Source organism: Tamandua tetradactyla, chromosome 15 (assembly GCF_023851605.1).
Source record: "Tamandua tetradactyla isolate mTamTet1 chromosome 15, mTamTet1.pri, whole genome shotgun sequence".
Taxonomy (NCBI): Eukaryota; Metazoa; Chordata; class Mammalia; order Pilosa; family Myrmecophagidae; genus Tamandua; species Tamandua tetradactyla.
Window position 1 is genome coordinate 27,990,670 of NC_135341.1, and position 22,970 is coordinate 28,013,639.

General features: G+C 46.7%; 1 protein-coding gene across 6 annotated transcripts in view; it reads left to right on the forward strand.

The window, feature by feature from the left end:
- The first annotated feature begins 253 nt into the window (after positions 1-253).
- IL17RD (interleukin 17 receptor D) overlaps positions 254-22,970 on the forward strand; it is a 68,005-nt gene continuing 45,288 nt past the window's right edge. For all 6 annotated transcript variants that reach the window (XR_013162719.1, XR_013162718.1, XR_013162720.1 and 3 more), the window contains exon 1: positions 254-443. Coding sequence is in view for 3 of the 6 variants with exons in the window: in XM_077128930.1 (XP_076985045.1) it covers positions 318-443 (126 nt within the window). In the remaining 3 variants the exon portion in view is untranslated. The remainder of the gene's footprint in view (positions 444-22,970) is intronic.

Sequence of the window (22,970 nt, forward strand, 5' to 3'; positions counted from 1 at the left end):
CAAATCCTTTGGATTAAAAAAGACCTCTCAGGTGAGAAGAAACGGCAGCAGCCTGTGGCTAAGCTGCTGCCTGGGGCGTGACCAAAGAGGCGTGACCTGAATGGAAAGGGCGGGGCCAATACGCGAGAGATTGCGCTGGAGGGGCGGGGCCAGGGCCCGAGGCAGGGGGCGAGGCTATGGGATGGGGCGGGGCCCGGACTGGGGGCGCATGCTTGGTGAGGCCCGCCTGCCCGCCGCCGGCGCCACCGCCCACTCCCGGCTGCGCAGCGGCGGGCGGCCGGGGCGCAGAGCACTGCCGGGCTGGGCGAGCGTACGGCATGGCCCCGTGGCTGCAGCTCTGCTCGGTCTTCTTCACGGTCAACGCCTGTCTTAACGGTTCGCAGCTGGCCGTGGCCGCGGGCGGCTCGAGTCGCACGCGGGGCTCCGACACCTGCGGCTGGAGGGTAAGGCGAGGGCGGCGGGCTTCTAGCCATCCCCAAACTTGTCGTGGGCGCGGGGGCTGCGGTGCGAGGTAGGGAATGGGACTCTGGCGCGGCGCGTACAGGTGCTCTCGGGCATTCCAGCCCGCGCCTACCTTCTGCAGTTCGGAGTCTGCGGCCGGGGCGGGGGCCCCCTCCCGCTTCTCCCCTCTCTCCCTCCCTCCTTCCCTCCCTTCCTCCCTTCCTGCCCCGGCGCGCGTCCGCCGGCCCAGCCCGGATGAAAAGAGCCGCTCGACCCCCGGCTTTGTGTTGCTAATGAGGCAGGGTCCGACTCCCTGGGAGCGGACGGGAGGGGGCGGCTGGCGGCGGGACGGGAGGGGTGGTGTTAGGGGAGGGCGCCCCACCCTTTGTTCCAGGCTGGGGACCTCCTCCACCCCCGGACTGCGATTCCCGGAGCTGTATGAACTGAGGGTCCTTTAGAGCAGAGGTGGGGGTCTTCTCCCGAACCTGCGGTCCACGGCTCTGCAAAGGCCCGGGACGTTCTGGGAGGGTATTCGGAGCACCGGGGAAAGATGCGCCTCCCCTCTCGTGGCCGCTTTGTTTCTTCCTGCCTGGGACCGTCTTAATCCACTTCCAGACCCCCAACCCCGACTCCTGACTTGCTGGGAAACTTGGTTCTCCGGCTCAGCCTTGGTCTAGCGAATGGTCTCCTGGATGCCTTCCCACCGTCCCTCCAGCTTTAGCTGGAGATTTTTTCATGGCCAAAGGGCGGCGTCAGTTCTTTCCTCTGTCAGGGCCCGGAGATGAGAATTGAGAGGTTCCAGGACTTACCCGCCTCTGGGTCGTGTACTTGGGGCCCTCTCTTCGAAACCGAGCGCCCCGTTGACGCTGTCAGGGCAGTCGGGCATGGTGGGGGCGAGGGAGGGTACTCAGGGACGCTGGTGTCTCGGCCCCCCACCTGGATGCTTCCTGAAGCATGAACGGTCGCAGGACCCGGAGATTTCGTGCGTCTGTCTGGAGTCCCCCGAAGAGGCCAGGGCAGCAGGCACCGCATCTGAGTGTTCACGGAGCGCAGGGCTTCGCGCTTTAGGCGGCCACGGACAGGAACCTTGGCTCCGCTCCTGAGCAGCTGTGAGCCCCAGTTTTTTCATCTGAAAAGTGGGAGGAAATGGGAATTTCCTTGTTTCTCCAGCGCTGTTGCACTGCCAGGGATTCGTATGGGGTAGATTGCTTAGATCTGTCGTGACCTTTCGTGCTGGATGCTCTAAACAGCCTCACTGCGGTGGAGACGTAGTTCATGTCTTCCCCTACCCCCAAGGGGTACAGGCTGGAGTCTCCAGCACTCGCCCCACATTCTGAGAGACATGGTGCAGAAAACCAGCCACAAGTCAGGCAGCTGGGGTGCGTGCAGCTGTTAACGTTGGATGTATTCAGTCTCAGCAGCTGCACACACAAGTACACCCTCCCAGGTGACTGTTACCTTAGGCTCTGCCACTCCTTCCCGTGTGAGGAAAACCTCACATTTTTTTGCTCTGTTCCATGTTGGTAAAGCATCATTTGTTTTTTTTTTTTAGATCTAAAAGTTTTCCTTAAATTTATCTCACATTGACTTAGTGATCTTTACTAAATTTGGGGGATCTCAACTGATGCTGGCTTTTGTAACAGCATCACAGATGTTTTATTCTGAGTGTGCATGTGATGACATGTGGATCAGTGCCATTTGATGTTTTTTTTTTTTTTTTTGCAGTTGCCTAGGTGGCTTCATTGTGCCACTGAACAAAGCCTATGCAAGTTATAATGCTGTGGGCCTAGTAGTGCCCAGAAGTATCCTGGCAGGTTTTGTTCTCTTGCTTGTGGGAATGTGTTCTCCTGCTCCAAATCTGCACCTCCTGCATCCCTGCCCCCACAGAGTTAATGGTGGCCCTGTCTGAGTCATTTCTCACTCAGAAGGCTGACCTCCTCCTCTCACCACAGCCCTTCCATGGGGATGACCTTGGCCTCATCAGTCCATTCCATGGATCACTCTTCATCCCCCTTTTGGTTGAGCAGGTTGGGACCATTTCCGAGTTTCTAGGCCCTTAGTAGCCCCACACATGGCGCTTTCCTAGACTTGCCTTTGGTGCGTGTGTGGAGCCATCAGTTTCCCTGACCCAGCTTGCTCACCCACTTTTTCAGCCTCAGCCTCTGTCCTTCCCACATAACTCCTGATGCCCTTTACGCTGCTCCGGCTTTGTAAATACTTTTCCCTCCTCCTGGGATGCCTATTTCTGCCTTGGGAACTGCTGCTGAGCTTAAGAATCAGCTCAGGTCATGTCTCCCTGGGGAAACTCACCCTAAATGCCTTACCCTTTGGCTTTGCCTTCTCTTGCAATCACTTACCTGTGGTTTTCACAAGACTGCATCCTCAGTATTTGTTCACATCTGTGTCTTGCAACTGGCAAGTTTCTTTAGTCAGGAACTGAACCTTATCTGGATGGCCTCAGGGCCTGGAACCCTGTAAATCTTGGTTGAGCTCAATTAGTCTCTGCAACCCACTGCTCAATCCTCTATTCAGTGATAGATTTTAAGAAGGAGGTGGTGGGGGTGGGTGGTGGGGGGAAGGGGGGGAGCCTGAAAGGTCAGAACCTCAAGCTCCATGTCCTCTCTACATGCTATTTCTGTCTGTTTCTTCTCTTTACCTTGTTAACACCTCAGCCTCCACTCTCACCTCCAGCATCATTTCCTGCAGGAAGACTTCCCTGCCCCCACCTCCCTAGGACAGGTCTCCCAGAAGTTTCATCAGAGCTTGGGCATTTAATTCATGTCTGGGTCCCTTACCAGATGGTGCACTGTATGAGAGGGGGACCATTGAATAAGGAATACTGTTTTCCCAAAGATGCAACACTGTAAAGCATCGTGAGAGCATCTTTCCTGACCTGTGCTTACTGCTAATGGAATATGTGTATGATGGGTAATTTAGTTTTACCATGGTGCTCTCAGCTCCTAGCATGTGCCTAGCATGAAGTAGGTGCTCAGGCCTTAGCAGGCTAGTTGGGGCTATGCAAATGCGTAAGAACAAGGGCTGATTACTTGTGATGAGCACAGGAGATGGGATTTCTGTGGGTCTGGATCATGCTCCGAACTTGTTATGGGATGATCTGGGTGCTGGAGAAGTGCTAAGCGAGTGACCCCCTCAGGCTCCACCGAGTTTTTGTTCCAGGGTCCTTTGTCCTTGGGGGAAGGTGTTTCCCAGGACTTGCAGCCAGCTGACCCTCACAGTTCTGCTAACAGACCCATCTGGGCTGATCTCCGAGGAGCCAACCTGGTTTAAGTGGTCAGGTTTCACAACCTCCCCATTATTAGTGGGGCAATTAAGGGGCTGATACCATCTTGAACACGGCTCAGTGTTTTAGAAATGAGCTGTGGGCACACTTCCTCTCCTACTTAAAATAAAAAAAAGAATCTCTTCAGGCCCTTGCCAGGAGAAGTTGCTCTTTGGGTAGTAAATACCGTTTACCCAAAGAAGCAACAATTTGTACAAATTCCAGAGGGAGCAGCATCCTCATTTGCACTGCTCTTAACTCTTGCTTCCTCATAGTGGAATGGTTTTGTTTGTGATGGGTAAATTTAATTACATCATTCTCTTGGGCTGCAATGTGCCCCCCCCCATGTCCCCTTGTTTGAGAAGCCTATTTATGGAACAAGGAGTTAGGAATCCACTCCCTCAAGTTTTTGTTTGATGGCTTTTACTGCAGTGGCGCTGGAGGGACATTTCTTGCCCCTCTGCTTAAAAGGGTTGCACCTTCTCTTGTCTCTTATTCGTCAACACAATTCCAACCTCCCAAAAGTCGGCTCTTGCAGGAATTCTGGAAGCCAGGATGCTGGCACTGTCTTTACAATGAAGTGTAAGTTTCCCATTTAAGGCAAATATTTCATCTCAAAAGGTAGGCAGGAATAGGGTGGTGCTTGGAAAAAATGAAGTTCCAGCTGGTTAAAATTTAGGTCCCTGATAAAAGTCCAATCCAAAGAATTCTCCTTGGCTGTGGGCCCGGGAGTGTTTATTTTATTCTGAATTGGATGCTTTTTCATTCACTTGTAGCTCATGGCTCCGAAGCCTGCATGTGGTCTGCCTGTCCTGTGCCTTGTCGACCATGTTACAGATGCCCTCACGTCCCTTACAGAGTTCTCCGTTAAAAATTACTCTGTTGATGTATTTTTCAGAAAGAGAGTTTTTTTTTTAGTACAATACTTTTTTCCAGCTTGCTTTGCCTTGTTAATTGGGAACCTTCCTGGCCCACGTCCATTTCTCTGCAGCAGGCCCCCTTCTTTCCCCACTCCCGTCCATCCAGCCACTTCTTAGCCCCCTGCAGTGCCCGGGCTATTGTGCTGGTTATTTACTTGGGGATACAGCTGGGTGCACAGGACCAGCAGCTACCCTTGCCGAGCTTACCTTCTGTGTACCCTTTCCTTCCGGACGCAGTTTCTCAAAGTATTTCGCTTTGAATATTAGGCTTCCAGGATTAGGACTGCCTTGGGAGCTTGTTACAATGCAGAGTCAAGGCTTTTGGGACCAGAATGGAAGTGCAGGGGGCCCAGGAATCAGCATGTTAACAAGTTCCTCTCAGGATCCAATCACCTGCTGGTGGCTGAGACCCATTGTTTTAGGAGAGAGGGCTTTGAGATTGGAAGGAGGAGGGAAGCCACTTTTGAAATATTTAAAATCAGCTTTTGAATTTAAATTACTTCACTGGACTGAGAGAGGAATGTGGAGACTTTGTCAGAGCCCTGGCCAATGAAAGGGGTCAGGCTGGTTGGGGTTGGGGCACCCCGGCGTGGGTGGGGTACCTCTGGCCTGGGGTTGAGGAGGAGGCTTGGAGGAAAGGGGCCGCCAAGCTTACTCTGGGTTCCTCCCCAGAACAGCTGGGCTTGTCTGGAAAACAGTCTCAGGAAGGAGTAGGGCAGGATCCAAATCATATTCTCAGCAGTTCAAACCTTACAGACAGCTTTCCTGCAAAGGAAAGAACCGCTAATGCGTTTTTAAGTCTTTATTTTAACGAGTATTTTTCATACCTAATTTGGCGTAAAATGTGTTGGGTTCTTTTTTAAAACAATTTTTTTCCCTTATATTTTCAGGCCCCTCTTTTCCCTCTTAGATGACTGAGCTTCTCACATATGGTGTCCCCAGATGTCTGTTGCCGCTGGGCCACCCCATCAGCAGTTTTATTGTCCTCTTTCACTCCCCACTGCCTCTTGCCCCTCCACTGATGGATGGGTTTTTAGGCTTCTTGAAGCTTGGGCTCCTCTCCTGGCTCTGTGAGAGGTGAGAGCTCAGGAAACTGGACATGCTGGGGGAGGAGGCTGTAGTGGGTGCCGTATGCTGGAAACAGAGCACTCTCCTGCCACCTTGCCCTGGCAGCCCGAGACCTTTCCCATTCCCCCCCCCACCTCACCCCAGAAGGCCCCCGTGCCACAGCCTGCCGGCCGGGAAGCTGGACTTGCCGGGCCAGTGGGAGGCGTGGTCCTCCTGGGCACTGTTTGTCTCGGCCGCAGGAAGTTCTGAAAGGGGCTGACACATGATTAAGTGACTGATGGCTCCACAACACATTGTCTCCTCTGGGGGCCGGGCCTTTGAAGCTCTTCCCGGTGGGAAGTAAAGAGACTATTTGCTCTATTAAAATGCCTTGGTATTTCCTCTGTTTAACCACAGGCCATTTCCCCTTTGCCACTCTAAACCCAGTAGGGCCACTGGCTGATTGAAAAGACACAAGTCCTGGAGTGATCACATCCTATTGAAACAGTCTGATTACAGATTAAAGCTAGGGCAAGACAGAAGCACATCTGAGGGGGGAATCTCTGAGGTGGTTCTTCGTTATCTTGCTCAAAATGTAGTGTGTTGACATAGTTCACACTTGACTGAATTCACAGATAGGTATTTGTTTATATTTTTATTCTTTAGAATGGAAGCCTGAATTGTAATTAAACCAGTCTCTGGTTTGCTCTATAAATGGCAGGTTAATGTGACAGGCTCCAATGAATCTCTCTTTCGTGTGAATTGGAAATTCTTCGGTGTCTGGGAAGGGCACGATATCTGTCCGTAGGACACCACGCTTGGGGTGTTCCTTTACTTGCAGATTCTGTCTGTTCGGCCATGTACTCAGAAGTCCGAGTGAGGAGTTCATAGCCCCAGCAGTATCTCAGGGGAGACTGTCCTTCATCTTTTCCCAAGCAGTGTCTTAAAAGGTTTAATAACACCAGGCAGGAAATGAAAACTCGAACAATTAATTACACAGCTACCGGAATAACCAAGACAAACTTTTTAAAGATGCATTTTTAAAATTGTGAAAGAAAACTTATATGCAAAAAACAGTAAATTTCCAAGTACATTGTAGCAAGTAGTTGTAGAGCAGATTTTATAGTTTGGTACAGGGTACGGTTCCATAATTTTAGGTTTTTACTTCTAGCTGCTCTAAGACACTGGACACTAAAGTATTTGATATAATGATTCAGCAGTCATACTGACATGCTAAATCTTATCTTCTCTAGTATAACTCCCCTTCTTCTTTGATCTTTCTCCCAATCTTTAGTGATATTTGGGCTATGCCCATTTTAACTTTTTCATGTAGGAAAGAGCTGTGGATAATACGGGATAGGGAGGTGGAACTAGTTGACGTTCTGGAGAGGCTGGGCCCTCTGCATTTCAGGACTTATCTAGGAACCCAACTGGGGGTTGTGAGTTTTGGGGAAGTAGTCATGGTATATGGAACTTTGGTGGAATCCCAGAAAAAGCCCCAGGTATTCTTTAGTGCTGGCAGGAAGGGTTTTGGGTGGGGGTTGGCAAACAACAGTAAGTAGCAGTATCTAGGTGAAGCTTGCATAAGTGTAACCTCCAGAGTAGCCTCTATTTGAACTCTCAGCCACTAATACCTTATTTTGTTACAATTCTTTTCCCCCATTTGGTCAGGCAGGCATTGTCAAGACTGAAACTTACAGTCCTTTGGTACCCTGTTTTTGTGAAGGAGCTTAAAAAGAGAATAATTGTAGTTAGTCTCTAATGGAGACAATTATTTTAACTTTTGTGGCTTCCTCATTCAAAGTATTCATGATAAAAACGGCCTCCCTTTTCTTTGGTTCCTTGTTTGGAAATGTTGTGGGAAGGTGGATGTAGCTAATTAAGGCTGCAGCATTTAGAGGAGGATTTAATAGGTACCAGCTGTCTTCAACAAATCACTGGGTGCATGACAAAATAAGGATGTGATGTGAACACACATGTAACTCTCTCAGCAACGGAAGTTGTCTATAAATTTTCTGACTTAATAGTGTAAATTTAAACTACCTTTACTGTGCAAATTTAAGAAGCATTTGTTTTATAGTAAACTTAATGGTAAATGCCTTTCTAATTTGCGTATGGCTGGTGCCTTGTACCTTAAGAATTGAAAGTCCGCTAGATGGCAAATATTGTTGGAAGTTAAATAAATTGGACTTTTCTTCATTCCAAACCTGATATAATAGACATTAATCATGAGGCTTTTCATTAAAACTACTACATTATAGGGAAACATGCTTGAATTTTATCAGAAATGCCACGTAAAATTGAAGGAGCAGCTTTGAAAAGGGAATGGAAATTGATAGCATTCATTAAAATGTTTAGATTGATATTTAGACTTCCACACTTAACATGAATATTCCAGATGAATCCTTTTGAAATCATGAGGGATTCGATGTTAAAAGTATTTCACTCCCTTAAAAAACTAGGAGCTTTTCCAAGTGTTCTGTTTTGTCAGTGTTGTATATTTTCCCCCCTGCTGAATAGTAACCCTTTAAAAAATGCTGCCTCTGGCCCCAAACTTCTGTTCTGAGATGGAGTACTTTCCTAGAGCCTCGGAAGGTTGATGGAGATAAAGGGAGGGTTTCCTTGAGACGTTCTGGAAGGAAGTGGTACATTTCCCCGAGAATAGTCCATGTGGTAGGGAAACCCTTTCGCTGTCATTTTCACTGTCCAGGTGAGTTCTGGTTTCTCTTCTCTTGAAGTCACCCCCTTTGTATCGGAGGAAAATGTAGCGCATCCCAGACCAAATGTAGGAGCAGTCCGCTCCCGCACCAGCGCCTCGTCTCCTTCCTCTGGGGCGCTCGCACACAGCAGGCGGGACCTAGCCGCGTGGGCCGGCAGGGTTTATTATAGTTGCTAAGACGCCGAAGATCAAAAAACCTCATTTGGAGTGAGGAGGGCAGAGGTGATTTTTTCTTTTTTGAGCTGCTACTCTGTCAGTTCATGGTGCTAGATGACCTGGGGAAAGGAGCATCTGGGTGGAGATGCAGAGACTGGGGAAAAGGGGCTCTGATGGCAGGTCAGAAGGATTCGGAGGCCAGGGTACAGGAACTCCCTGTCCCCGCTCTGTACTTCCTGTTTCTACTGGAGAAACAGGAGCCGGGGGTCTTCCTGCTCCTCACCCTAGATAACCGTCTGCTCCATGGTTGCTGTGGGAGAGGCAGTTTGATAAACGAGTCCCCGAGGTGGTGGCATCTTTGGAACTTTGGCTTTTCAATCTGGGACCTTGTTGGTTCTCAGTAACTTTGCATCTTGTTCTGCCTCAGTTTCCCCTGCTTTGGAGGAGGCCCTTCCTTCTCTGTGAGTCTTCTCCGCACTGCTCACCTCCAACCTTCCCATATGATGAATTTTATCTGTGCTGCAAAGTCTGTGTTTAATATTAAGTCACACCAGCCTCATCATTCTTCTTAATTTAAGGAGAATGTGTCCAGCCATTTTTGCAGTGAAAAGGAAACAGAAACTTGATTTATTTTTGAAGAAGAAATTTCATTTGAATGGTTTAGAGGAGCCTTAGAGGAAAGGATCAGAATGGCCTGAAGGCAGCTGGTCTTGCTCAGGGGCCTTTGAGCAGGGCTTTGCCTGTGGATGGAACCGGGAGGTGGGGCGCAGTTGGGGCATAAAGAAAGATGCCAGCAATGCTGGGGGTAGATGGAGAGCTTCTTTGAGGGAGTGAGGACAGTAAGATTGAAGATGTAGGCCGGGACTAGTTAACAGGGCATCTTGAGTTTTGTCTGTGTGTGTCCGGTCAGAAAGTGGGAGGCTGGGAAGGTTTCTCCAGCAGCTGAATGGTTTGCTAAGAGTGACATTCAACATCCATTCATCTATTCATTGAATGCTTGTTGTTTTCTGTGTACTAGACCTGATTTCTGGAACTTAAATTTCATCTGGGGAGACATATAGGATACCAGACAAGCAAACAAAACATCAGATAAACAAAATACCTGACCTGACCACCCTACTTATAATACCAACCTGCTCTTCACTCTTATCCTCTTTTCCTCACTTCTATTTTTTTTCCAGAAAACTTTTCATTATGGGACATGTATAGTATTTTCTTTCTTGCCTACCTGTCTGTTTCCCCCATTGCAATATTAGCTCCCAGAGGGCAGGGCCTGTATCTGTTTTGTTCCCTGATGTATCTCTAGAGTGGTGCCTGGCACACTGTAGGTTCTCCTTTACGTGTTTGTTGAATGACTAAGTGCTGTGCTGGCGATTGACATGGAGTGAGCGAGTGATGATTGCTTGCAAGTGGGTGACCCATCCCGGATGGCCTGTCTGAGGAGGTGATGTGTCAGTTGAGCCATGGCAATAAAAATTTTCCTCTGAAATTCTGTAGTTACTTAACTTTGTTTTTTTACCTTCGGCTTTAGTCACACCACCAATTATCAGCACTCCTGCTGTAGATCACGTATTGGCCAAGGCCTGGGCTGCGGGACAGGGTCTCTGCCCTCGTGGAGCTGAGTGATGGAGGAGGTGATTGGGTGCTGGTATTGGATGAGAGTCACACCCTGCTGGATGCCTGTTACTTGAGGTTACCCTTATTGTGGACAAGAGAAATATAAAAAGTTACTATCGTGGAGTATGTGTAGATCAACTTAATAATAATAAAAAAAGACTAACAGCCAATAAGCTCTAAGAATTTTATTTCCCGACAGCAGCCCTCAGTTTGTATGAAAACTTCCTGTCTTTTTTTAACAGAGATAAGGTTTCATTTTGTTTCCTTCCCGTCTGATTGTGAATGTGTTTCATTTTCTGAGGTCACTTGAAGCTCCTCCAGAATCAAAGATGTTCTCTTGCCTTCTTTCCGGGGCTGTGGATTTGCTGGCCAGCTGTGGTAATGAGTTTTGCCCGCCTTTGATTTTTGTGCCTTGCCTCCCTGTGGGAGGAACTAGATATTTCTGATCTTACCTCTGCCCATATTCAGATCCAGCCAAGCAATCAGTGACTTCCCGGGCTTTTTTGTGGGAGACTGTGGGAAAAGTCCTGGTTGGCTGGCTATGAATTAATGAAATCCTTAGAAGGCTTCACTAAAGATAGCTCCTGTGGTTTAAAAAAATGGCACTGCCTTTTTAATTTGAGAAAGAGGTCATGGAGTTTTACTGAAATTAAGCAGAGAAAATGTGACATCTGGTTGTGCTGGCCAAGGCCGCTTTGGGGCTGCGAAAGCGGCGGGGTTCCTAGTCTCAGACATGCCCACGGTAACCCGTCACCCAGATCCCTTGTAAAGCTGCTCTGGACACGCCACCCCTCTCATTGTTCTCTCGGTTTTGAAGTCATGGAGGGGCAGAAATTCTAACCCCCACACACCTCTTTCCACTTGAGCACATTTCACATCTACCCAGCTGTCTTCCTTTTACTCGAAGGATCACATACTTTTTTAAGTGCATGATTTTCTAGTTGGTAAAGAGGAGTGTAATCACTGCTTTTATCTCATTTAAAAAGAATGGGGGGCGGGTGGATAATGGGGGGAGAGAATGAGTTTTGAACGGAACATGGAGGCTTTAAAGAATTATTCTAAAAAGTTTAAAAATTAGTAGGAATTCTGATATGAGGAGAGCGAGTGATAAATTAACAGGGAAAAGCAGAAAGGGGCTTTTAAAGGGACCTACAACTTTTTTAGGAGCAGAGACATGAATGCGTTAAGTATCGGCTGCACTCACCTCTGCACCCCCTCTTACTCCCCGCCCCATGTGTATCTCAAGTTTAGAGGGCAGTTGAGTCCTGGTTTAGCAATTAATAACATCATGTTACTGTGTTTCATACATTTGTTTTTATCCTGCATTTGTTTTGTATTAACATTGTCAGAAGAAAATGATTTAAAGTCTTATTAATATTTTTGGACACGTAATTTTCTGAAACTTAACAGGAAAATGAAGTTGGTGCAGCCCAGCCCAGCCCAACCCAGATCACCAGGCAGCTAGTCTTCCTAAACCCTTCCCCATTACCCTGCCCTTTCTCCCGTATTTTGTATTCTGGAAAACTTCAAATCTATGAAAAAATTAAAACAGTGGTGAAATGAGCACTCATTTCCCCTTTTGCCTAGAGTGACCATTTCTTAACTTTTTGCAATGTTGACCTCGCAAAATCACATTCCATAATCCAGACATGATCTCTCATTGGTTTTAGATGCCTCTTCAGTCTTCCTTCATCTAGAATTAGTTACTCCACTGCTTTTTTGTCTTTCATAACATAGATGTTCTGAAGATCAAGGTCACTTGTTATGTAGACAGTCCTGCAAACTGGATTTGTCTGATTGTTTCCTCATGGTTTGTGTCAAGTTAAATATTTTGGCTAGAACCCTCTAAAGGTGATGATGTAACATTGTTGTATTTTAGAAATAAACAAGTAACAAACGTGGATAAAGTTTAAGAGTGAGCAAAAAAGAAAATTTTAATTAACATTTTTGCACAATTTTTCTGATAGTTTAACCCAATTTGGTCTTGTGTTATTATTTTTTTAAATCTCAGTGTTTCACATTAAGGATTTCCTTTTACTTTATTGAGGGTCTAAAAAAGGTGCAGGATGTCATTTGTGCTATGCTGTAATATAATCTCTTTCCTTAAAGGCTGTCTGAAATCAACTGTGTTCTCTCAAAATTAGGAGTACTTGTGTCTCAAGAATGCTGCAGGCTTTTGCTATTCACATGGGGTTGTTTCAAACAGTTGTAGATGTCACCCTCTGGGAATGAGTTCCTATTAAATCCTCTATTTGGCTGGGGCAGGTTTACGGTTGAGTGCTTCCTCACACCAGAATTCAGCCATTTCTTTCCTTTGTGTTAAGAAAACATTGAACTTTATTTCCATTAAAGGCCACTTCACTCAAAACATGTCCTCAGAATCTGTTTCCAGTCTTTTAGCTCTGTGATTGCGTATTGCCCAAATTATTTTATTAGAGTACCTCACAGACAGTTTCATTAGTTTAACTTGAATTACTATCTTCTGCCTAATTACTTGGCTTTTCTTCCTTTTATTTCCTCCCCACCCCAGATTTAAGGGGCAAGACACATAAAGTTAATATTGATTATTTTTCAACGTAAGTTAAAATGTCAAAAAGCGACAAGTTGTTATTCTCACAGGGTACCAGTGAAAACCACAGGGACAAAACCCCCATCTTTTATTCATAAGTCCAGGGTGACGGCGAGGTTGCAGTCTGGCCTGTATGCCGGGCATTTGTTCTGCTTTCAGGACCTGGCCTCCCCCCCTGCTGGCCGTGAAATGTCATGCCGAGATGGAATAGTGGGACATTCAGCATCCAGAGAATGGACCGCAGAGGTTCAACTTTGCTTTTTATTTGCTTTTTTGGCACCGAGTCCACAAGCCCTTCCGTGGCCTGATAGCAAAAGGCCAGAAAGCAGCGATTTTGCTGCTGGCAGGGCCACGGTGCAGCCTGGCCCTACAGCCCGGCTCCTTGTGCTGGAATGTACGCTGGATACAAAGCTGAGCACGGGCGCCTCGGGACAGGTGGCAGTTTGCCTTTACTTAGTCTGGTCTGTCCAGGCTGCAGGAGAGAGGGTTCTTGTTTCCGCAGCTCGGCTACCCTCAGTTTCAGTGGAAGAAGCAGTGCAGGGTGCTTTTGTTTTCTGAAATCCCCCCGGGTTAACTGTTTCTGTATAGAGGGAGGCACTGAGGGGTAGGCAGCTGCGATTGCACGTCTTCCTATTAGGGGTGTGGACTCGGACGTTTCCTTTGGAGTAATGAGAAATCAGGCAGCATTTGCTAAACAAGCCTAGAATATGATTTAGAGAAATGGTTCTCGACTGGGGGGTGATTTTGACAAATTCTAGAGGCATTTTTGGTTGTAACAGCCAGAGGTAGCATTAGTGGCATCTAGTGGGTAGAGGCCCAGGATGCTGTTAAATTTCCCACAACATACATTTCAGCAGCACAATAAAAAAGCCTCCGAAAATCTGACCCCAAACGTCACTAGTGCCGAGGTTGAGAAACCCTGATTTAGAGATCCCGTCTTAGTATTTGAATTTCTCAGCTCCTTTACCCTCATAACACTTTTCAACTTCTTTCTGTTGAACAGAAGCTGCTGGTTTTAAATCTGTACTCAAGATGAATTTCTGTTAAACTCTCAAAGACAAATGATTAAACCACTGTGGTGCCTCTTGAAGAGATGCCCTGAGTGCAACTGCTACTTTAAATGCAAAAAGTAATTTTCTTTTTTTTGCCATAATTTGATCAAAGTACCATAACCTGCGCCTCTGTTTTTGTTACTCACTGATGGTCTGTGGATAACATTACATTTTTTCAGCACGAAACCGAACACTTCAAATCCCTAAAGCAGTCTCAAATTTATGGTTAATAAAAGCATTTATTGTACTGGATGTCATCTGTTATATCACTCTGGGGCTAGAAACTGGCAAGCAGTGGACAGGAAATATTTTCATTTCAAATCACTTCAATCTTATGGTCTAGGGGCAAAAGTGTCTGATTTCAGGAAGGCTGCAGTGAATGGCATAATGAATGCATTTTTAGTTGATTAAGCAGGCATTCTCTCCCTTTCAAACAGTCTTCCCTCTCTGGCGTGGCGAGGCTAAATAAAATGCGATATTAAATGATAGCATTTCTTGTTGGCCATGCTTTTCCTTTGATCATCTTCAACCTTTCGAAGTGTTTTCCAGGAATCTTCAGCAGAGTAGGAGCAAGCCAGGGGAGAATGGCTAAACTGAAATTTTGACCCTTGTTGTAATTGTTTACTTTCTGAGCACAGGAGGTTTTCTGAGATGATGCTGACCATTTTGAATTCCCCTTTAAAAATGGAATTTGGAACCTTGCCCTTAGGTCATGAATTTAGGAGGAAAAAGCATTTCAGGGTTTTAAAAAGGAGAAAAAAAAAGCCTACAATTTTTATTGTAATTTGAGTCCAGATCTCCACATCCATCGAGTAAATGGTCAGGGTGAGGCAAGACCCATCCAGAGGAAATCCTGTGTCGTATCCATGTGTCCAGACAGCGTGCCTTTCCTTCTGATTGTCCCAGGTGTCACTTCCCAGCATGTTGTGGAGGCAGACAATTATTTCTGATGTGGTTCCTTTTTATTTCTGATGTGGTTCCTTTTTATTTCTGATGTGGTTCTTTTTTTTTCCAAATCAGGATTCCATGGAACAGAGAGCCAGGAATGGATTAGGATGGGAGGCCATGTAACTCGGAGGGCCGCAGAGTCCCTACCCTGCCGGTGCCCCCGAGTGGATCGTGCCCTGCCCTCCAAGCACCAGTCTAAACTGGGTGCTGCTCGCTCAACATGTGCAACAAAGACACTGATGGGTGCTGGGAAGGGAGCGAGACTAGATACCAGATAGTGTTTTGCAAATAATTCAATTAAACTAGGATTAGGCATTTATCCCAGACTTCCCAAGCCTGGCTGAATACCCTATAGCCTGAGGAGCATCGAGGAGAGGGGTGGGGGCCTCCTCCATACCCGCTTATGTGGGATTTCCAGGGGAAGACCAGGAATCTGAGTTTAAAAAGCTACCAGATCAGTGTGGGGAGAATGACGACAAAGGGGCAGCATAAAGGAAACTTGGGGGATGATGAAACTATTTTGTGTGCTGGTTGTGATTGGAGATGCACAAATCTATACACGGAACTATACACCCCAAAAAGTGTGCTTTTTTTTTTTGAGTTGCCTAGTTATCATTAGGTGTGTCAGATGGGACGAGTTGTCCTTCTGTGAGAGGATGTTACCTGGAATTGCAGAGGCAGGCATGGGCAAGTGCCGCCCAGTGGACCTTCCTATGATGGTAGACATGTCTTTCGTGGGCTGACCATTTCACTGGCTACTGAGCAGTTGAAGTATGGCTAGTCAACTGAAAAACTGAATTTTTAATTTTCTTTACATCTAATTAATTTAAATAAACTAGCCCTATGGGGCCCATGGTTCTGGACAGCTCGTGTCTTTGGAGCAGGCATCATGATGTTGTCGATGTCCTGGGGCTTTTTTAGTAGCTCTGTGCAGGGTGCCGCCAAGGCCAGTGGTAATTTATACTTGAGAGGGACACTAGTAAATCATCCCCAGCATAGGACAAAGCAGGGATGTGGGCAGGATGTTTGGGTTGGTTAAGGGCATCTTGGAATGAAGATTAACGTGGGATCTGCCCAGGCAAAGGACAGTCATGCTGAGCACAGGAATGTGCTTTTCTTCCCTTCACGCACAAGTCAGAGAGCCCAGTTCTATGTCTTTGGCTGTGTTACTTACCTAGCTTTCTAGCCTCCCAGCCTCGTTCATCTTAAAAGATGCTTTGGTGAGTTCGGATGCATTTTAATTGTACTTCTGTTTCCCCCAGTGGTTGGATGTGTGGGAAGCCATTTGGAGGTCCAGGTGAACCATGTGCAGAGAGGGTTGGGATTGTGTCTCTGGCCTGGCTGGGCATGTCCTGGGCCCACCTGCCTCTTGGGACAGAGCTGTCCTGTGCTGGAGACCCTCCATGGGCATATCCTGTTCCTTTTTGGGTAACATTTAAAAATGAATGCTGGGCACAGACCTCCTGTTTCATGCATTGAGTCACCAGGTATCTGCTCTCAAACCCACCCGGCTGCGCCCTCCATAGATTTGTGTTGTCTTGAATAATGGTCCTTTTCCAAATGTCTTCTAAAAGGGTGAGATCCAGAGAGGGTGATCTTTCGTTTATGCAAGTCAAATGGTGGTAGAAATAATGTTCCCATTTGTAGTGTAAGTGTATTTGTTCTTAAATAAGTTTCCTAAATGGCTAACAAAAAAATTCACGAGCTATGGGCTAACTAAGGAGGTTTTGTTAATCTGATTTTAAAATGGCACTTAACTGAAAGCCTAAAAGGAGGGCTTTAAAATTGATGGAGCTATTTCTTTTTTTTATATTAAAATTTTATTCTAAACATAAACAATACCCCCCGCCCCCCCGAAAAAAAACACATTAAAAAAAGGAGAAAAAAATTTTTATTCCTTTGGATCAGGCTGGAAAAGACATTCTGAATCACAGCATCTTTAAACAGGGTTTTATTGTGTTGCTTTTACCCATTGGTAGCTTCAATTAATGAGCTTAAAATGCTGATTCTTCCACTCTTAAGCACACAAACACATCTTGCTGCACAGTAGCAATCATTGTATTTATTTTATTTATTTATAGTTATTTTTTACTTAAGTTTTTTACCCAAGGCTGTTTCCATATATCGACACAGTTCACGGACTTGTCATTTTTAGTGGTTATGTGATCTTTCATGTTGTTTGCCAACCCCCTTTTGCTCCCGTTGATGAAATATTTGGGCTGTTTCCAAATTATTACTCTTATAAATAAAGCTGCTATGAACATCTCTATACAGATTGGTTCCCTCCCCCCTCCCCTGTCATTTTGGTTTATATCCTTGGCATATGTTCCCCAAAGTGGAATTACTGGGTCAGTATGTTTTGTTTCTCTCATTACATGTTTACCAAACTGCCCTATGTAGTGACCGAGCCGATTTACTGTAAAGAATTGTATTGTGAGAAGAGTGCAGGCTTGGTCCAAAAAATTCCAGCTCTACCACATGCTGCCATTACTGTGACCTTGGACAAATTGCTCTCTGAGCCTGTTTCTTCATCTGTAAAGTGAGTTAGTAAATAGTTCCTCCCTCCAGGGTGGTTTTGAGACTTAACTGAGATGCTGTATTTAAAAGGTGTATCGCTGGGCCTGGCAGCATAGAAACTGGTTAGTGATTGGTAGCAGTTGACCGACAGCTGAATAAGAGTGCTCACTTTTCCACATCCTGAAAAATACTGACATTTACACTGTTTGTGTCCTTTGTTATTTTGGTGGTGCCTTATGCTTGTTTAATTGTGGTTTTATTGGAGAATTGAGTCTTTCCACTTGGTGATTTATTGTCAAAGTAAGTTTCAGTGCTTTTAAGTCTGGAGGTATTAAAGCTAGTTATGGGTGAAATGTTGCTTAGTAGAGAGCATCAGGGAGAATGTTTAAATGAACCAACTGATCATAATTTTGAACTAAGAATATTGGTGGAATCCTCCTGATTTAGGGCATATTATGAAAATATTCGAATCCAAGTATTATCATGGCAATTCTGTGTCTACTTTTGATCAGCAAACTTTTGTTCATGTATTTTTTCCCAGGGTCAATTTTGGATTGATCATACAAGTCCTCTAAAAAGAACATAAATTAATGATGTTTATTGGAGTTTTAAAAAATCCGAACCTTAGGCTAGAAGCCTGTATGCCTCTATGGCATTAGACCACTGTAGGTCCACATGGCCTGAGAGGAGGCACTCCAGCCCGGCCCCCAGGTTGTGACTGTGGACAGGGCAGGTGACTGTCTGGCTTTTAGTTTCTTTATCTGTAAAATGGAAGGGTTGGACTAGAATTATTCTCAAGACTGTAGCCATTATTTTTATTGAGGTAACCTGAACCTTTAATTTGGAAGTTGTACATTTTTTATCCCACCCACTCCCCGTCCTTATTGAGTTGTCACTTTTATTTCCACTGAGACTGCTGCAAACTTTCTGCCAGGGTGTCTGTTTATCTTGTTTTCTCTCAAGGGAGAAAACTCAACTTGTGGCCATTCTTGCAGATCTTTCTTTCTCTAAGAACAGGAAAGTGTTTGCCTTGCATACAGATTTTGATTTTTTTTTTTTTTTAACTTGGGCACATAGCTTTCTTACAAGCATGCCCTGTTGGCTTTGCTGGTCATTGCTAGTTCACCTGTGTTGGTCTTTACCCAGAGGTGACCAGCATGACCACCAGCTACAAAGCTTTGCATTTTTTGTGGCACTCACCCAACTCATCCACCCTGCCAAAGGCCCTACACGTCTCTTATTTTTTTTTTAACATCCACACTACTGTTAATGATTGATTTCAACCCATTTAGTCTTCTGGGCCCAGAGCTTTTAGGGCCCTATCAATCACTGAACCCATAAACAAGGACACTGGCTCAGGACCCCCCTGCGCCCCTGGTCTTGGCAGTCCCCGGGGCCTGGATCACTCTGTCAACAGCTGTCAGGAAGGGGAGAGGATTTGGGTTTATGTCAGGGGATTTATATCGGGGCCAGGGAAAGGGCAGCTGTAGATAAAAATTGATCAGAAGTAATTTATTTGGCAGATGATCAGCATGTGGATAATTGCAGAGCTGAGTGGTTAATTTTTTGTATTTTTCCCCCGATTTGCTACCCCCCTACTGTCTTTTAGGATAAAAAAGTTAGAATAGCAACACGCGCACACACACACCTGTTTTTAAAAACAGGACCTCCCGTGGAACTCCTATATGAAGCAGATAAGAGTAGAGCTGCTGTGGTTGAAAGGAGCAGAGAGAAGACCCTGAGCCCCCTACCCCACCCATGTGGCCTCGTCCCAGCCCCTCATGCAGGAACTGCTGTCCTGCTGGTTTCCCTGCTGGTTAGGTGCTCTCATCCTGAGCCATCTCACATCTGCCCTGGTTGCTTTTGTGGGTTCTACTTGGAAGGTCCCTTGGATATGATGAGAACATTTCTGTATGAGCCCTATAAAAGCAGCCCCTTCCCCTCCACTAAGGGTGGCTTCGGGGCTACCCTCAACAGACACAGAGTGAAGATCCTGAACTTAAAGCACATGGGTGGGTGGCCTGAAAGGGCCTGGGAGAATATGAAGATAAAAGTGTTTTCGGAAGTTAAGGTGAAGGCTTGCACAGTTGTCCTCTAGGAATGCTCGATGGGCCGTCAGGAAGATGGATACTTCCTGAGGGGTCTGTGACACAAGCCAGAGTGAAGAAGAGGTGGCGAGAGGCTGGGGAAGAGGTCACCATTCAGAGACCAGGAGGGGGCCATGTGCCCAAGAGGGCTGGCTTGATGGAGAGCCTTATCCTCGGGGGACGTGCCCTCGGCAAGCCCTGAGCTTAGGCGGGAGTGATGACAGGTTTCTCTGAGAAGGGACTGGGCTGTCTTAAAGCAGGTCCTCCACGTACAGCACAAGCAGAGCAAACAAGAAGACTGAGATGTGCTTGTACGTGTGGCTTGTGCCTCTACGTACACTCCTCCCAAATAACACTTGGTTGTGGGCACCTCTCAGGACCCCTCCCTACCATGCTGTGATTTGGCTGTCCCTCCACAAGGCCCGGGGCTTGTGGCTTTCTGCCAGCAGAAGACTGGGCATCATGACCAAGCACCTATGCCCTCAGGAGCCTTTGCGGGGTTCCCGGGTGCTATACGCGCCCCTCACTGAATGAACGTTCCGGTGCCCCAGTGGCCTGGGCCACACGGCAGCGAGGAGTCCCAGGGGCAGCAGAAGTGAGTGAGAGGAATGGCCTTGGCATCCAACTCAGTGTTGGGAGCTCTTTTAGATGAGAACATCTTGACATGGGCTTCAGATCTGTAGAAGATTTTTTTAAAAAGATACAAATGGGAGGGACCGTTTCTCTTACTCTGAGGCTTGGCTAAGTTTCCCGTATCCCCTGCCCCAGTAGGTACAGAAACATTTAACTCCAAACAAGCGGTTTGAATCGTCGCACCGTGTTCGAATGTGGAAAGGTGAAGGGAGCTCCCTGCTTCCAGTCTTCACTCGAGCGACAGAGGTGTGTTGTGTCTCTTCCACCCGAATGCCACCCCTGGGAGCCTGCTCTCCTTCCCTGCCCTGGGCCTGGTGCGGACCCTGCACAGCTCGGTGAACAGGCTGGTCACCTGGTGGAGAACAGACACGCCCACTCATACATGCTTAGGGCTCTTGGGGTTTACGTGGGTGTCAGCATTTTCAGGAGCGTGAGGCCCTGGTGTCCATGAGTTGGCAGGTGGTGTGTAATCACACCTCGGCCTCCCGAGGGACCCCTGGAAGCCTCCCTGGCTGAGGCTCTTCATCCTTACACTGTTCTCTGGCTCCTGGGAGGTGCCCCAGGGCTGCCTGCGCCTCTGCTGCAGAGCCACCATGTTTACCTCTGAGCACGGGTGAGGCTGGCCCCTGTCAAGTATGGGGGGATGAGGTCCTTCGAGGACCCAGACAGTTCTGTGACTTTGCAAACAAAACACTTCAAAAAGGATGCCGCCCCCACTGCCTCATCCTGGTGCAAGGTGGCGGAAGGAAGCAGTGGCTGACAGCAGAGTTAAACAAACTTTAAGGTAGGTCAAATTTTTGACATACCATTTTCCTCCCCGTACCAGCAGCTGCTCTCTGCTTTGAAAGGCGGCTTAGCTGTTCACATAAACTATGGTTTGTGATAATGTAAACTATTATTGGGATTATCTTTTTATTCATAATATATAGCCAACTCTCTGTCAGCCTTCTTTATGCTCTGCTTGAAACACTTTTTTTGGTTCCCCTTATTTATTTATTTTTAATCCATATTTTGACTCATCTGACAATATCGTAGATAAAAGGAGCATCAGACATGAGGTTTTCACAATCACACAGTCACATTGTGAAAGCAGAATCATCTTCAAGAAACATGACTACTGGAACACAGCTCTACAGTTTCTGCCACTTCCCTCCAGTCTCTCTAACTAAACTAAAAAGGGGATATCTATAAAATGTGTAAGACTAACCTCCAGGATAACCTCTTGACTCTGAAATCTCTCAGCCACTGACACTCTATTTTGTCTCATTTCTCTCTTCCCCCTTTTGGTTGAGAAGGTTTTCTCAGTGCCTTGATGCTGAGTCCCAGGTCATTCTAGGATTTCTGTCACATGTTGCCAGGGAGGTCCACACTCCTGGGAGTCATGTCCCATATAGAGAGGGGGAGGGCAGTGAGTTTGCTTGTCATGTTGGCTGAGAGAGAGAGGCCACATCTGAGCAACAGAGGAGTTTCTCTGGTGTGATTAGGCCTAATTTGAAGTAGGCTCAGCCTGTCCTTTTCAGGAATAAGTTGAAACACTTACTTACCTTCAGTACCCAGAGCCAGCATCTGCCCCTCTAGAGTGAAGGAAACCCCCCTAACACTCATTCTGTCTATGTAAGTCACCCCGTGGTTGAAAAGGGCTCTGAGAATGAAAGTACTGGATTGAGGAAGCTTCGAATGTCACAGTAAAGCCTTCAGGTTTAAACTTGGATGTGATATTGGCAAAACATTTCAGTTTAAAAGAAAGAATTTTTAATGAAGATTTATCTGAAAGCCGTTTGTATAAAAAAAGATAATACTTGATTCTGAATTTGGCTTGAGAGTTTTTGGCCTTCAGAGTCCCCTGCTCTCTCCACACACACACACGCACACACACGCACACACACACACACGTGCGCACACGCACACGTGCACACCCTGCCCCATTGCATCACCACCTGGTGGGACCATCTGCTGTTCAGGGCATCCTGAAACTTGCCCCTGGGGCTGAGCTGAGGCCCTGCCTGCCCCCCAGCCTTCGCAGGAGCGCTGCTGTTGGTTCTGTCTGGCGTGCTGCCCCATCATTGGGTATTGCCAGTGGAAAGCAGATTAGCCTGCAAGCCAAGGAAAAAACAATAACTTTTCCAATTTTTAATAAAATGTCTCTCCTGCCCTTGGCTCCTCCCTTTACTCCTCCCCCCAAAACAAGAACAGGCTGAATTTTTGAAGCACATCTGGACACAGTTTTTGTAAGACACACTTTTTGTAAAACTTTTACCCTGAATTCCCAGAAGAAATGTTTTGGCTCCCATTTCTCCAAGAAAAACAAAACAAAGCAGAAATGACTCCTTTGTTTATAAGTATTGCACTTTTATGATTTAATAAAATTTTAGAGAGAGGAATTGCACTGACTTGAGAGTCCTTAGGTGGGCCACACATTGTCTTTATGTCCCTGAGAGGGACATTGTCTTTATGAATCTGAGAGGTGCTAAAAGTTTACGGTTGGTTATTTGTGGTGGGGGTTGGGAAAGGAGGAGTACAGGCTCCTGGTACCCTTTTTTGAGATTCCTTTTTCTGCCTTCCAGGGCTGTGAGAGTGTCGGTTCTGGAGGCAGGCGTGCACAGGGCCCTGAGCCATCTGTGTTGCCCGTCCATCCGGCAGTGCCCTCCCGGTGCGTAGCGAGCGCCCTGCGGATACATACCACATGGTGACGTTGCAGATCTGGGCACCTGGAGGCCTGCCGTGGAGCCTGTTCCCCTTATTGGATGGGGCTTGTTTTCTTGGAGAGGCCAATCTTCTAGAAGCTTACCGTTTGGCAAGAAATGAAGTTGCTCTTTCTTTAGTATCAGACACTAGGGTGTTGGCTGGGGTGCTTCTACTTTGGGGAGAATCGGAAACTGGATTGCGTGAATGCTGCACTTTTGGAGATGAGGTAAAGAGGCATTGCTCCTTTGGGGAATTTGTAAGACGACATAGTTCTATTCAAGCTGGTGTTTGCAGAGTTT